Genomic DNA, 13,418 nt, shown 5'->3' with positions numbered 1-13,418 from the left:
AAAACTAGCTTATTAGGTTGAGGGATATACATTTCAATTTATATACATGAGGTTTGTTCAGTTTATAACAATAGGGAATGCTTGAAATTCAAGCTGCATTCTAAGAACTAAGGATGTCATTGCTGACATCAGGTAGATCTTGTGGAAAGCAGAGATTACCAGAAAGATGTTTTCCTATGTTTTATTGACTATATACAAATGGCATTTGCTTATGCGGATCATAATAAGTTACGGATAACATTGAGAAGAATGGGAATTCCAGAGGACTTGATTGCATTCCTGTGGAGTCTTCATTTAGAAAAAGTAGTTGTTTGAACAGAACAAAGAAATGTTGTTGTTATGTTTTGTCTGGTCGTTTGCCTCCCATAGTGACCCTCTGTACAGGACTGAGCCAGTCTTAGTGATTCCAACAAACCAACCCACATTGCCTGTCACTGTATCAGTCCATCTCATCTGGGGTCTTTCTCTCCTGCGCTGTCCCCCCATCTTTCTGAGCATGGTGTCCTTCTTTAAGGACCTGTTCTTCCAGGCCATGTGCCCAAAGTATGTGAGATGGAGCTTCAAAACCCTAACTTTCAAGCAGGAACCTGGTTTCCCCCTCTCTAAGTCAGACCTCTGTGTTTTCTTGGTGGTCCACAGAATGTTCAAGACTTTTCTCCAGCACTACAACTCGAAGGCATCGATTTTTTTTCTGTCATTCTTAGTCATTGTCCAGCTCTATGATACATAGCAAGTAATTGTGTAGACCATAACCTGGATTAGGCACACCTTAGTCTCTACACTGACATCGTTGCTTTTCACTATTCTGGAGAGGTGGTTTAAAATTAGTAAAGCTGTGTGTTTTAGTTAACTAGTGCTACTATAAGAAATAATGCAAGTGGATGGTTTTTTAACAAATATAACTTTATTCTCTTACTGCTTAGAGGGCTAGAAATCCAAATTCAGGGTGTTAGATTTAGGGGAGGGCCTTCTTTCTCTGTCAGTTATTCAGGAAAGTCCTTGTTTTCTTCAGTATCTGGAGACCTTGCCCTCCCTGCAGACTGCCAGGTATGTCAAGGAACTCCCTCATGCAATCCTTCCCTGATGGAAAGGAGTCATTCAAGGGCCTGAATCAAAAATAGATAAACTTCATCCTGTTTGTTTCTTGGTGGTATTAAAGGTCGTCCCCCCCATCTTGACTTACGTTCTTCTGCTCACATTTAACTTTATTTTATATAAAGGCATTATAGGCCACACCCTAGGAGAAGTCACTTTACATCACATTAGCGTTTAGATTGGATTAAGGAGTGTTACAGACATTCTTCTGACTCTGCATTTAGCCAAGATCCAGCTGACATTAGCAATGATATCCCTAGTGCCACAGACTCTTCTGAACCCAGCTTATGTTTCTGGCAGTCCTCTGTCATTGTACTATTCTAGTCATTTTTGGATAATCTTCAGAAAGATGTTGCATGCATATGATACTAGTGAATTCAATCATTTCCACACTATTGTTTTACCCTTTTTTGGGGATGCGAATAAATATGGATCTCTTCCAGTCATTTGGCTAGGTAGCTTCTTCCAAATATCCAGGCAGAGCCTGGTTAGCATGTCCAGGGCTATATCTCTTGGTCAGTTGCTATTCCACCAACTCTGGAGGCCATGTTTTTGCTAATTCCATTAGAGATGCTTGAAGTTCTTCCTTTATTACCATTGGTTCTTGATCCTATGCTACCTCACAAAATTGTTCTGTGTCAGCCAATTCTTAGTCTAGAGACTAAAGTGTGCCTAATCTTAGCCAGGGTCTTCCCATTTGCTACTAGGCATCTGAGTGCTGGATAGAGACTAAGGATGTCAAAAGAAGAATCAGTGTTTTTTAGTTGAGCTGCTGGAGAAGAGTATTGAACATACCATGGACTGCCAAGAGAACAAACAGATCTGTCCTAGAGATGGTGAAACTAAGTTGTTCCTTAGAGTATGGATTTTGAAACTCCAGCTCGCATACTTTGGACATGTGTTTAGACTGGATGAGTCCTTAGAGAACGACATCAAGCTCGAGGGGTGGAGGGACGGCATAGGAGTGGAAGATCCTGGATGAGATGGTTTAACACAGTAACTGGGGTAATGGAGGTAGATGTGTCAGAGATAGTGAAGCTGGTTCAGAATAGGGCTAGGTTGAACCTTTTGTTTATAGGGTCATTATAAGTCATAGTTGACTCAATGTTATGTAATAACAACAACATCAACAACTATAAGGAATATTACAATCCTACCCTTAATCCTCCTACAACTATTAGGTTTAACAGATCATGGAAGATGATTACATAGCTTCCACATCTGTCATCATATGCATGTCTTTTTGAAGAAGAAGCAAAATTGGACGAGGTGCAAAAAATTCTTTTTTATCTTTACTTGAGGACGGTGGTTGCATAATCCTTAGGGAGGTACTGCTAACCCCAAGTCAGCACATCTTTGTCAGTTTTAATCCACCACCTCCTTGGGATAAAGATGAGCAGTCTCTTTCATGATCTTTCCAGCCTTGAGAATCCACTGAAGGTCAGCTATGAGTTAGTTTCAATGCAGCAGCAATAAAAAGAGACAGAGATTTGAGTCAGACAATTCAGCCTCAGGTATTTTGCATCAGGACTGTATCCTTTCACTGGACTTGCTCAGTTTATGAGCTGAGAAAATTATCTGAGAGTATTAATTATATGAAAAAGAATACACATTAGAATAGAAGGAAAACTCATTAAGAGCCTGCAATAAATATGCTTACAAGATGACAGTCTGGCTTGCAGAAAATTAAGATTTGAAGCATTTACAGATGAAGCCTAAAGGATATAGCCTTCAATATAGATTAGTTTTCAACATTAAAAAAAAACCACAAAAAACACAACAAAACATCATGTTAGACAAAAGATTGAAGTCCAGGATTTCATTTTGTTTGTGTACACAATCAATAGCCACGGAAGCAGGGTCCAACAAGTAAATCCATTGTATTCACGAAATATGCAAGGACCTCTTTCAAGTGCTCAAGAGCATAACCATCACTTTGAGGATTAAAGTGAACATGGCTCAAGTCATAGTATTTTCACTTGCTTTATATGCATGTGAAAGTTAAATGATGAGTAAGAAAACCCAAGAAGGAATTGATGCCTTTGATTTGTGGTATTGGCAAAAAATATTGAATATACCATGGACTGGCAAAAGAACAAATAAATATGTCTTTAAAAAAAAGTACAGCCAGCGTGCTCCTGAGAGCTAAGAATAGTGAGGCTTTACCACATAAACTTTGAGCATGCTTTTAGGAGTAGCCAATCCATGGAGAAGGAAATGATGTTTTAAAGTAAGCAACATCAGAAGAGAAGAAGACACAGTGGCTTCAGCAATGGCTTTAATAACAGTAGAAGTGGTGAGGATGAGGCAGGATGGAGTGGTGTTGTATTGTGTTGTGCATAGAGTCGCTATGGGGTGGAGCCAACCTGATGGTGATAATACAACACTTAATATTAAGGCATCAGATCATAGTTGACCCTCCATTGAATTTCTGACATTGTAAATCATGTAGGCCATTGCCTGTCTTTGTACATAGTGAACATTTGAACATTTTATGTTACAGTGTTATAAATATTAAAACATGCATATCTTTGACATTTATACAAGTATTTTTGTAATATAACTCCTCAAAGTACTTTAAAATGATATTCTAAAGATGGTCAATAAAATCTTTTTATATTGAATAAGTCAATATGAGTTATAATATAAATGAATATATAATGTAAATAAATACATATTCTGTAGAAATTTTCATTTGTGTTTGAAGTAAATAAGCATAGGTTGCACTATACACATTCTAACATCTCATTTTTTAGAATATTCTTAGTATTACTTATACTATTTACTAGATATAAAATATGTTGTGTCATTTTTTACTTAACAGATATAGAAACTATGTTTTATGATTTTAAGAGAGAATCAGAATTCTGGAAGAAATTTTATTCATACTTCTATGTAAATAGTAACTTATACGTTTTATGAAAAAAGACTAATTGTAACCTAAAAATACTTCCCATTTTTAAGAGGTTTTATATGAGTAGTTTATAAATGCTTTCTTAAGCGTTCTGCTAAAACAAGAAAACTGGTGTCTGTTTGTAACTTCATTTTTAATCATAAAGACATCCAAGATATTGAAGCTAAAAGAATTTATTTCCATGTGTATGTCTATAAATTTTAAATTTTTATGTTGTTTGTAGCCTTTTTTTAAAAAAATATTTCTCCTTTTGGTCTTTTACTTGGAAAATAAAATTCAAAGTGATCTGGAACTCACATATATATGTTGGTTCTTTTGTCTTGATTGTTTTGTTCTTATTTAGTTCTGCCTGGGAATTTGAAGGTCCAACTATCATCTACTGCCCATCCAGAAAAATGACTGAACAAGTTACAGCTGAACTTAGGAAACTGAAAATATCCTGTGGAACGTATCATGCAGGCATGGGTATTAAAGCACGGAAGGAAATTCATCATAGGTTCATGAGAGATGAAATTCAGGTATGTAGGATGATTATCATTAATAAACTGTATGTTCTGTCGTGGAAAGAAATGTTTCCCCAGTATTCATTTATCACATCTTTATTGACTACTTTTCTTTATGCTCAGCATAAGCATGTATGTGATTGGTATGTGAACTGATAGTATGTATAGTGACTTCTTAATTCCTCAGATGCACAGAGGAGGCAGCACTCTATCTCTGCCAAAGCAGGCTGTGGAATGGAGATAATCTTTCCAAGAAGATGCTCTCTGACTAAGTTTGAATATGTGAATAGCAGTTTATCAGGTGTGCAAGGGCAGAAATAATGAGGGAAAAGAATTTTAGTATAGAATTCCAGGAATAAATTGGTCTGTTACCATCTATTTTTATAAAGGCACTATGGTTTTATGATGCTGCAGATTGAGTTATTAAATTTTGTACAATCTGGGATTTACTTACTGCAAATATACTTTTTAAAAACATAAATGGTGACTATACATGGACCTCACTTAATGGACTGTTCAGGAATCAGATTGAGTACATCTGTGGAAAGATATCTTGAGGAAGAGCTCAATACCAGCAGTCAAAACCAGGCCTGATGCTGACTGTGAATGGGACCACCAATTCAGTCAAGTGCAAATTTAAATTGAAGCTGAAGTAATTTAAAACAAGTCCACAAGAACCCCATGCATCTCTCCCACTGAATTTAGAAAGCATTTCAAGAATAGGTTTGAAACACTGAACACTAATAATGAAAGACCAGATGAGTCTTGTAATGATATCAAAGATAATATCCACGAAGAAAACAAAAGATCATTACAAAAACAGAAGAAATGACCAAAATGGATGTCAGAAGAGACTTTGAAAATTGCACTAGAGCATCGAAAAGCCAAAACAAGGGAAGAGATACTGAAGTATAAGAGTTGAACAGAAGATTTCAAAGGTCAGCTCAAGAAGACAAAGCCAAGTCTTATAATGGAATATGCAAAGAGCTGCAGCTGGAGAATAAAATGAGAACTGACTTTGCTTTTATCAAGTTGAAAAAAACTAAAAATCAAATTCAGATTTCCAGTGGGCAAAGTTTTGAATGATCCAGAATGCATTAAAGGAAAATGGAGGGGAAACACAGGATCACTATATCAAGAATTGGCTGACAAAGGAACTATTTTAGGAAATAGCATATTATTTAAAACCAATGATAATAAAAGAAGAAGTTCATTCTCCACTAAGGGCATTAGCAAAAAATATGGCTTTAGGAATTGTTGGGCTACCAGTTGACACGTTTTAACAAACAAATGCACCCCTGGACATGCACATTAGTATGTGCCATGAAATTTGGAAGACAGCTGCCTGGCCAGCTGAATGGAAGAAGTTCATATGTGTTCCCCTTCCCAACAAAGATGGTCCAGCAGGATGTGGAAATTATCAAACAATATCATTAATTGCCATGCAAGTAAAATCTTGCTGAAGATTATCCAAAAATATCTAAACAGTGTATAGACAGGGAACTGACTGAAGTTCAAGCTGGATTTAGAAGAGGCTGTGGCATGAGGGATATTATTGCTGATAGCAGATGAATCTTAGCTGATGACAGGGAATATCAGAAGAATGTCAACTTATTGATTACACAAAGGCATTTCATTGTGTAGATCATAGCAAATTATGCTAACATTGAGAAGAATGGGAGTCTCAGAGAACCTGTTTGTTCTCCTTACTTATTTGAGTAATTTTATAAATATTAAGATATTTGCAATAGATAAGGATGCCTAAAAATTTTTAGTATTATAAAGTATCATTTAGTTTAATGAGTATTTTTATAGTCACTCTTGTGCCTCATATTCATAAATGTTTTGCAACCTTTTTAAAAAACTTTCTATAGAAGTTGAATAATTTTAATGATCAAAAAGTATACTTATTACAAACTATAAATGTAACATTTCCATTCTGCTAAATATGTGTGTCGTACTTAATTGTTATTTATTTTCAGTGTGTCATAGCTACCATTGCTTTTGGAATGGGCATTAATAAAGCTGACGTTCGCAAAGTCGTTCATTATGGTGTTCCTAAGGAAATGGAATCATACTACCAGGAGATTGGTCGAGCTGGCCGTGATGGCCTTCAAAGTTCTTGTCACCTGCTCTGGACTCCAGCAGACATTAATATCAATAGGTAAAATATTTCTAGTTTTTACCCTTACAAATTTTTTCTTTCCATACATTATTTTTCTTTTAAAGTATCTAAGGCACTGTCCAAAATATAAAGTAATTTCTGAAAGCATGTTAAGACCAAAAGCAGAAAAGATACCGAAAAAGAACATTTGTGATGTTGCTAAATAGAAACATTGACCTGGTTTTAACCACACACCATTTAGAGTGATTTCTATATTGGGCATGTAACATAAATCTTGGGGAACATATTACTAGTTTGGTATATTAAGGATCAGAGGTTTTTTACTTTTACCTTCCCCTCTGCTTCCTTAAGAGTGTTTTAAGTTGTGATACAGTTTTAGCCCTATTTACTTTAGATGCAATTTATTTTGTTATTGATTATTTCTTCCTCGGCTATCATGGTGCTTATTCCAGAAGACTTCTCCCAGCCCCTATTAGATTCCTGGTCTTTACCATTTATATTAGGCCAGTTCTGCAGACCAAGCCAGCTTACACTGACTATGTGAAAATCACATTGTACTTTAGTAACTGAGTGGCAATGAAAATAATATAATGTGTAGTATTTAAAATACAGAGCATAGCATTCCATGTAAATGCTAAATAAGTATTTTGTTGACACTCAAGTTCTGTGATATTTATACTGGGAAGAAAAATATTATCTTGCAAAATTTGGGGAACCAAATTTATCAATTGGAGGGTTCAACAGGTTTTGAAAAGATGCTGTAAATAATTGCACTATATTATTATAATAAATGTTATAAAACAAAATGTAAAAAATATCATAAACAAAATGTATATGAATGATTGAAGAAAAAGAAAGGAATTGTGCAAATATATGTAAAATTTCAACTGTGGTAAGTAGTGTGATAAAAACTTTGAAGTGAATGATTAGAATAAATGATGAATCTTTGATGATGCTTTAGACTGAGGCATAAATAATAAAGTTTGTGTGCTTGTATGTGTATCTATAATCTAAAGAGTAAGAGATACTGAAAGATCTGCCTCACACGGTTCTAGAAGCTGGAAAGTCCCAGGTCTGTGTGTTAGAATTTAGGCCAAAGAATTCTCCTGACCCACATAGTTGTAGGAATTGGTGGATCCAAGATTGGCAAGTCAGAAAAACCAACTTTTAGCTTACAAATTGTAGAGGCTGCCAGATCACAAGATTAGCAGGTCACACAGCAGGCTGCTGGCTCACAAGCTACAGAGGCTAATGGGTTCCATGACTGGCAGGCAATACAAGATGTCACAGGGTTAAGTTCCTTGAACTGAAATTCATGTGAGAGCTAAGAGCTCTGTAGTTTTCCTAGAACATCTTTGTACGTATATGTGTAAGATCTGGCACTTTAGCCATCATAGATGGTTTTTACAAGGTCATATAAAATTTCCCTCAGGATGTGATGGTTAAGATGAGATATGAAAGAGTAAGAATTAATGAAGCAAAATTACTTTTTATAAATTTTAAGTTCTTCCTTCTGGAAATGTTAGTATTTTTTAAATTTTACCCTATTAACAGTAAAACCACTCTCTTAAAAAAAAAATTATGTTCAATACTCTTCTCTAGCACCACAACTCTAAGTCATCAATTCTTGTTCTGTCAGCCTTATTGTCCAGCTCTCTGATGCATAGTAAGTAATTGCAAAGACTATGGCGTGGATCAGGCACACCTTGGTCTCTAGACTGATGTCATTGCTCTTTAGCACTGTGGAGAAATCCCTGATAGCAGACTTCCCCAATGCAGTTCATCTTAGATAAAGTCAGTCTCGGGGGGGGGAAAAAAAAGAAAAAAAGCTTTGCAAATCTTTTCACAAATGAATATTTGACAGAAATTGTGGTCATAATGGAGCTCTAATGGATAGAAGTTGTGTTGCCAACCCAAAGGCACATGATTCAAAACCACCAGCTGCTCTGTTGGAGGAAGATGAATGATTGCCTTCTATGCAATATGCAGCCTCTGATACCTGCTTGAGGGTCAGCTATGAGTCAGTTTCAACCTGATAGCACATAAAAACAATGTTACAAGGGAGGCATGGACTAACATTTATAAGAAATTTTGGTAACTACATTTATCACCTGATGTGCTAATAAAAAAAAAGTTTAGGAATAAGCCTGTATGTGGTAACTGATGGATTTTCCAAACTGAGGGTATTTCCCCTAGAATACCCCTCTAAATAACCTGTGCAGTACAATTGGTTTTGCTAATTAGACAGTTTTTAAGGAATGCTCACTATATTTCAAATAATATATAGTGAAAATACAATGTTGAGTAAAACAGGACATGCTTTAATTGAGTTGATAATGTAATATATATATTAAATAATATATACTAATATATCAAATAATACATACTGAAAATACAGTGTTGAGTGAAACAGGACATATGGTACATGCTTTAATAGAGTTGATAATACAAGGAGAATGACAGATCCTCATTAGAGATCTGCCTTTTCTAATTTGAGAATTTCACATAATACTCATTTTATTATTATCTTTGTAAATTTCTGTAACTTAAAGCAATCGTAGGGGTTCAGCCAAAATGAGTGAGAAGAGAGAAGGATCAGAGATTAATGATACCTTTTTTTTTTTAAATTATTTTTATTGTATTCTTTTTATGTGTACCGTCAAATCAGATCTGACTGGTACAGGAGGAGATTGCCCCCTCCTTCTCCAGCAGAGCATCTGGTGGATTTGAACCGTGTACCTCTGGGATTGTAGTGCAGCATCTTGCCACTAGGCCACCAGAGCTCCCTCAATGATACCTTTTTTTAAGGGGAAAAGATAAAATTCATACATGTTGTTAAGTGCCATCAAATTGCTTGCAACTCATAGGCTACCCTATGTACAACAGCTCTGAATCCTGCTCCATCTTTAGCCAATTTCATTGTCTCCAACACACCTACCCCCACTGACCCAGTCACTAAGTCAATCCATCTCATCCAGGGTCTTCCTCTTTTTGTACTGTCCCTCCACCCTTCCAAGCATAAAGTTTTTCTCCAAGGACTGGTTCCTCCCTGCCGCATGCCCAGAGTATGTGAGATGGAGCATGAGATGGGTACAGTGCTGACTTACTGAGCGGTAAAGCTCATCATTTTGAGGAAGGAGGCTTGCTGGAGGAGTGGGATGCCTGACATTGGTTGATTGAACTACACTTGCCAATGCGTGGGGCTACAGAGTTGAATGTCTCTAGGGTAATGCTTATTAGCAGAGTGAAATGTTCTAGTGCATTCACTGGTGGAGCTAGAGCACTCTGTATTACTTCCCTGCACAAGGCAGAGGGTGACTGACGGGTCCATGGCCAGAGAGAAGTGTGCTACAACCAGCTGTGAAAAGCCTGTTTTAAAGGAAGAAGTTAGTCCTGAGGACTTCCTAATCCTGAGTTGTAACCTCTTACTTTCTTAATAAACTCTAAGATTATGAGTAGTGCTTATTAGTTTTGTATGACCTTGCAAGGAATGATCAAAACCAGTGAAGTAGACAGTACTGTGAGAGGGACAATTGCTTTTTTAATTGGTAAAAAAGTTTTAAAGTAAGGTATACCTAAACTAACTTCCTATTCTAGGACTCAGCCTTGGATTGTAGATAATAATTTTCCTTTTACATTTTGAAGTTAGAGGAAGTCAGACTAGGCTCTTTAGAAAAACAACGAAGTTTATCTTAGAGAAATAGAAAAAAGAAAAAGAGAGAATGATCTCAAGGTAATGGCTCATGCACGGGTAGAAGCTGATGAGTACCAATCCTGGAGTCAGATAACAGACTTGAGGTTTCTCCTGACTCTTAGAGCTACAGCGTCTCTAAACCCAAGATTTGCAGGTTAAACTATGGGCTGTGACTTTAGGATTGACCAGCAGTATGGCCGGCCATTGGTTCAAGTCTGAAGAATAGAGACCAAATAGTGACAGACAAGACAGTTGCAGGATTCAGATGGAACAGAAAGCAAGAGTTTTACTACTTATCCCTATGAATATATTCAATGTGAGCCACACCCCTGAGAAAAAGTCCCTTGCATTTGACTGCTCATAACTGATCTCATCATGGAAGTGAAGTTTCATCACAGAGAAGATTATACTATATCAGCTTTCGTCAAGGGAATTACATTATATTAAATCTCATGTGGGAATGAGTACATCATAACTGCTAAACTAGGAATCATAAGTTGATCTACTTAAAACTACAACCATCCTAGGAACTTTTCTAGTTATTGAAATGGCCCTTATTTTGATAGAAGTGTGGGTTATGCAAGTTATAAAAAATAAAATTTAAGTGTCAAAACTGCTAATATAATCCTTACATATTGCTATGTGATTTTTCCTTGACAGGTACCGCCTTAGTGAAATACGCAATGAAAAATTTCGATTGTACAAATTAAAGATGATGGCAAAGATGGAAAAATACCTTCATTCGAGCAGGTGTAGACGACAGTATGTATTCCTTATTTGATGTCAATAACGTGTATTTATAGATGATACTTTAAGAAAATAGCACTGCTAAGCAGAGGTATGCATATTTTTTAAAAAATATTCTCTTGATGTTACATATGTGCTAAATTTTTAATACAACACTCTTTGAGCATGAGTAAACTGAAGCCAAATAATGAGGTCTCAGGTGAATCAGTTAATGATGATTTCACATCAGTATTTTCAGCAAATAATTTAACATGTACATTTTTGTTCTTTTATTTCACTTTCAATTTTCTCTTGGATAGAATCATCTTGTCTCATTTTGAAGACAGACATCTACGAAAGGCTTCCATGGGTATTATGGGAACTGAACAATGCTGTGATAACTGCAAATCCAGGTAAAGATTTCTTCATATGAATGGACCCTCTAAAAGTCTTTGCTTCTTCTTCTTTTCAGACAATTTTCTAGTTGAATTTTTTTTAAAAAAAAATTGTTGATTCATACAAACATTCATATATTTTGTGTTCATATATGTACTTTGTGTTTTATATAATCATACATATTGTTTCAAAAGTCTTTTATTTAGGAAATAGATAGCCCATCCTGCTTCCTAGTCTGTCTTAATCAGGGAGCTCCACACACTAGTGGCAAAGATTTCAGTATCACAGTAACCCCAAATAATTGCAGTACAGCAAATTGACAGATAAGTACTGCACCACTTAGACCAATGTTCTCTCAAAACACAATCACTTTTAAATACAAAGGCCCACCAGATCCTGTTTGCCTACACAGGAGGCTTCCCACCTAAGCTGATTGTAAAAGAGATCAGATATACTTTATCAGCTTACACTAGCTTACACAATTAGAAACACCCAAATGATTTACCCTAAAAAATGTAAAATTTGCTCTTTGGAAGCAAGAATAGAGGCTTTGTCTCACATCTTTGGACATATTGCTAGGAGGTGCTATTCCTTGGAGAGGGACATGATGTTGGGAAGATAGGAGGTCAGTGAAGGAGAAGAAGACCCTCAACAAGGTGGATTGACAAGGTGACTGCTGCAGTGGGCTCTTGTGTGTCAGGAAGTGTGAGGATGGTGCAGGACAGAACAGGGTTCCTATCTTTTGTTCATAGGGTCGCTATGAGATATACTCAACTCGATGACACCTAACAACAACAACATACGTTATACTTCATGTACCTTGTGTTTTATATAATAATTCATATAAATTATATAATTATCATTTGATGCCATTTGTCACCCCACCTTTTCAAGTCCCCATTAAACTTTTCCAGTTCCTTCACTGCTGCCCACGTTCACCCACCTCTGCTAGTCCAGTGATTTTCCCCCTTCTCTTTTTCTGCTCCCTCTTCTCTTTGCTTACTTCCTTTGAATATTTCTTCATATCTTGCTCATTTATCCTACAATTTTTCACAGTAGTGGTCTTAAGCAATATTTATCCTAAAGTGACTGAGTTATTTCACTTAGCATAATGTTCTCTATACTCTACCATGTTACATAGTATTTTATGAAATCATTGTACCTTAGTGCCGAATAGTAATTTATTGTGTGGATATATCAATTCACTTTTTAAATTATTATTATTTATTATGTGTGTACCATCAAATCAGATCTGATTGGTACAGGAGGAGATTGTCCTTCCTTTTCCAGCAGAGCATCAGGTGGATTCGAACCATGTCCCTCTAGGATTGCAATGTAGCTTCTTGCCACTAGGCCACCGGAGCTCCCTGTCAATTCATTTTTATGACCCAAATTGACACAAACGGAAGTGGAACATTTTTGAACAGGCCCATCACAAAAGAAGAAATTAAGTCATTCTCTGAGGCGAACATAACCCTAATACCAAAGGTACAAAGACATTACTGATAAGAAACTGTAGGCCAATATGTCTCATTAAGATACATGCAAAAATCTTTAATAACAAACTGTAGCCAATAGAATTTAACAACATATTTAAAAAAAAAACATCACAATCAAGTGGGATTCATAATAGTGCAGTCATGGGTCAACATAAGAAAAACAATATATTTCATCACTTAAATAAAACAAAGAACAAGAACCACATGATTCTATCAATTGATGCAGAAAAAGCCTCTACAAAATCCAACCCCCCTTTCTGATTAAAACACTCAGCAAAATAGGAATAGAGGGGAATTTCCTCAATATAGTGAAAAGTATATATGCAAAACCAAGAGCCAACATCATTCACAATGGAGAAAGACTAAAGACATTCCCCTTTTGATCAGTACCAAACAAGAATGCTCATTATCACCCATCCTGTTCAGTGTTGTGTTGGAAGTTCTAGCTAGGTCAATAAGGCAAGAG

The 13,418-nt window shown here is 36.1% G+C and overlaps 1 protein-coding gene across 1 annotated transcript in view; it reads left to right on the top strand.

The window, feature by feature from the left end:
* WRN (Werner syndrome, RecQ helicase-like) overlaps window positions 1-13,418 on the top strand; it is a 207,244-nt gene that overhangs the window by 112,862 nt on the left and 80,964 nt on the right. Inside the window, exons 18-21 of the mRNA XM_006884172.1 lie at window positions 4,353-4,527; window positions 6,495-6,676; window positions 10,992-11,093; window positions 11,378-11,470. Of these exons, the coding sequence (XP_006884234.1) occupies window positions 4,353-4,527; window positions 6,495-6,676; window positions 10,992-11,093; window positions 11,378-11,470 (552 nt within the window). The remainder of the gene's footprint in view (window positions 1-4,352; window positions 4,528-6,494; window positions 6,677-10,991; window positions 11,094-11,377; window positions 11,471-13,418) is intronic.

Source organism: Elephantulus edwardii, unplaced genomic scaffold (genome assembly GCF_000299155.1).
Source record: "Elephantulus edwardii isolate Elephantulus edwardi_28Jun2011 unplaced genomic scaffold, EleEdw1.0 scaffold00031, whole genome shotgun sequence".
Lineage (NCBI taxonomy): Eukaryota > Metazoa > Chordata > Mammalia > Macroscelidea > Macroscelididae > Elephantulus > Elephantulus edwardii.
The sequence above is the reverse complement of the archived record's forward strand: the minus strand, read 5'-3'. Positions and strand labels throughout refer to the sequence as shown.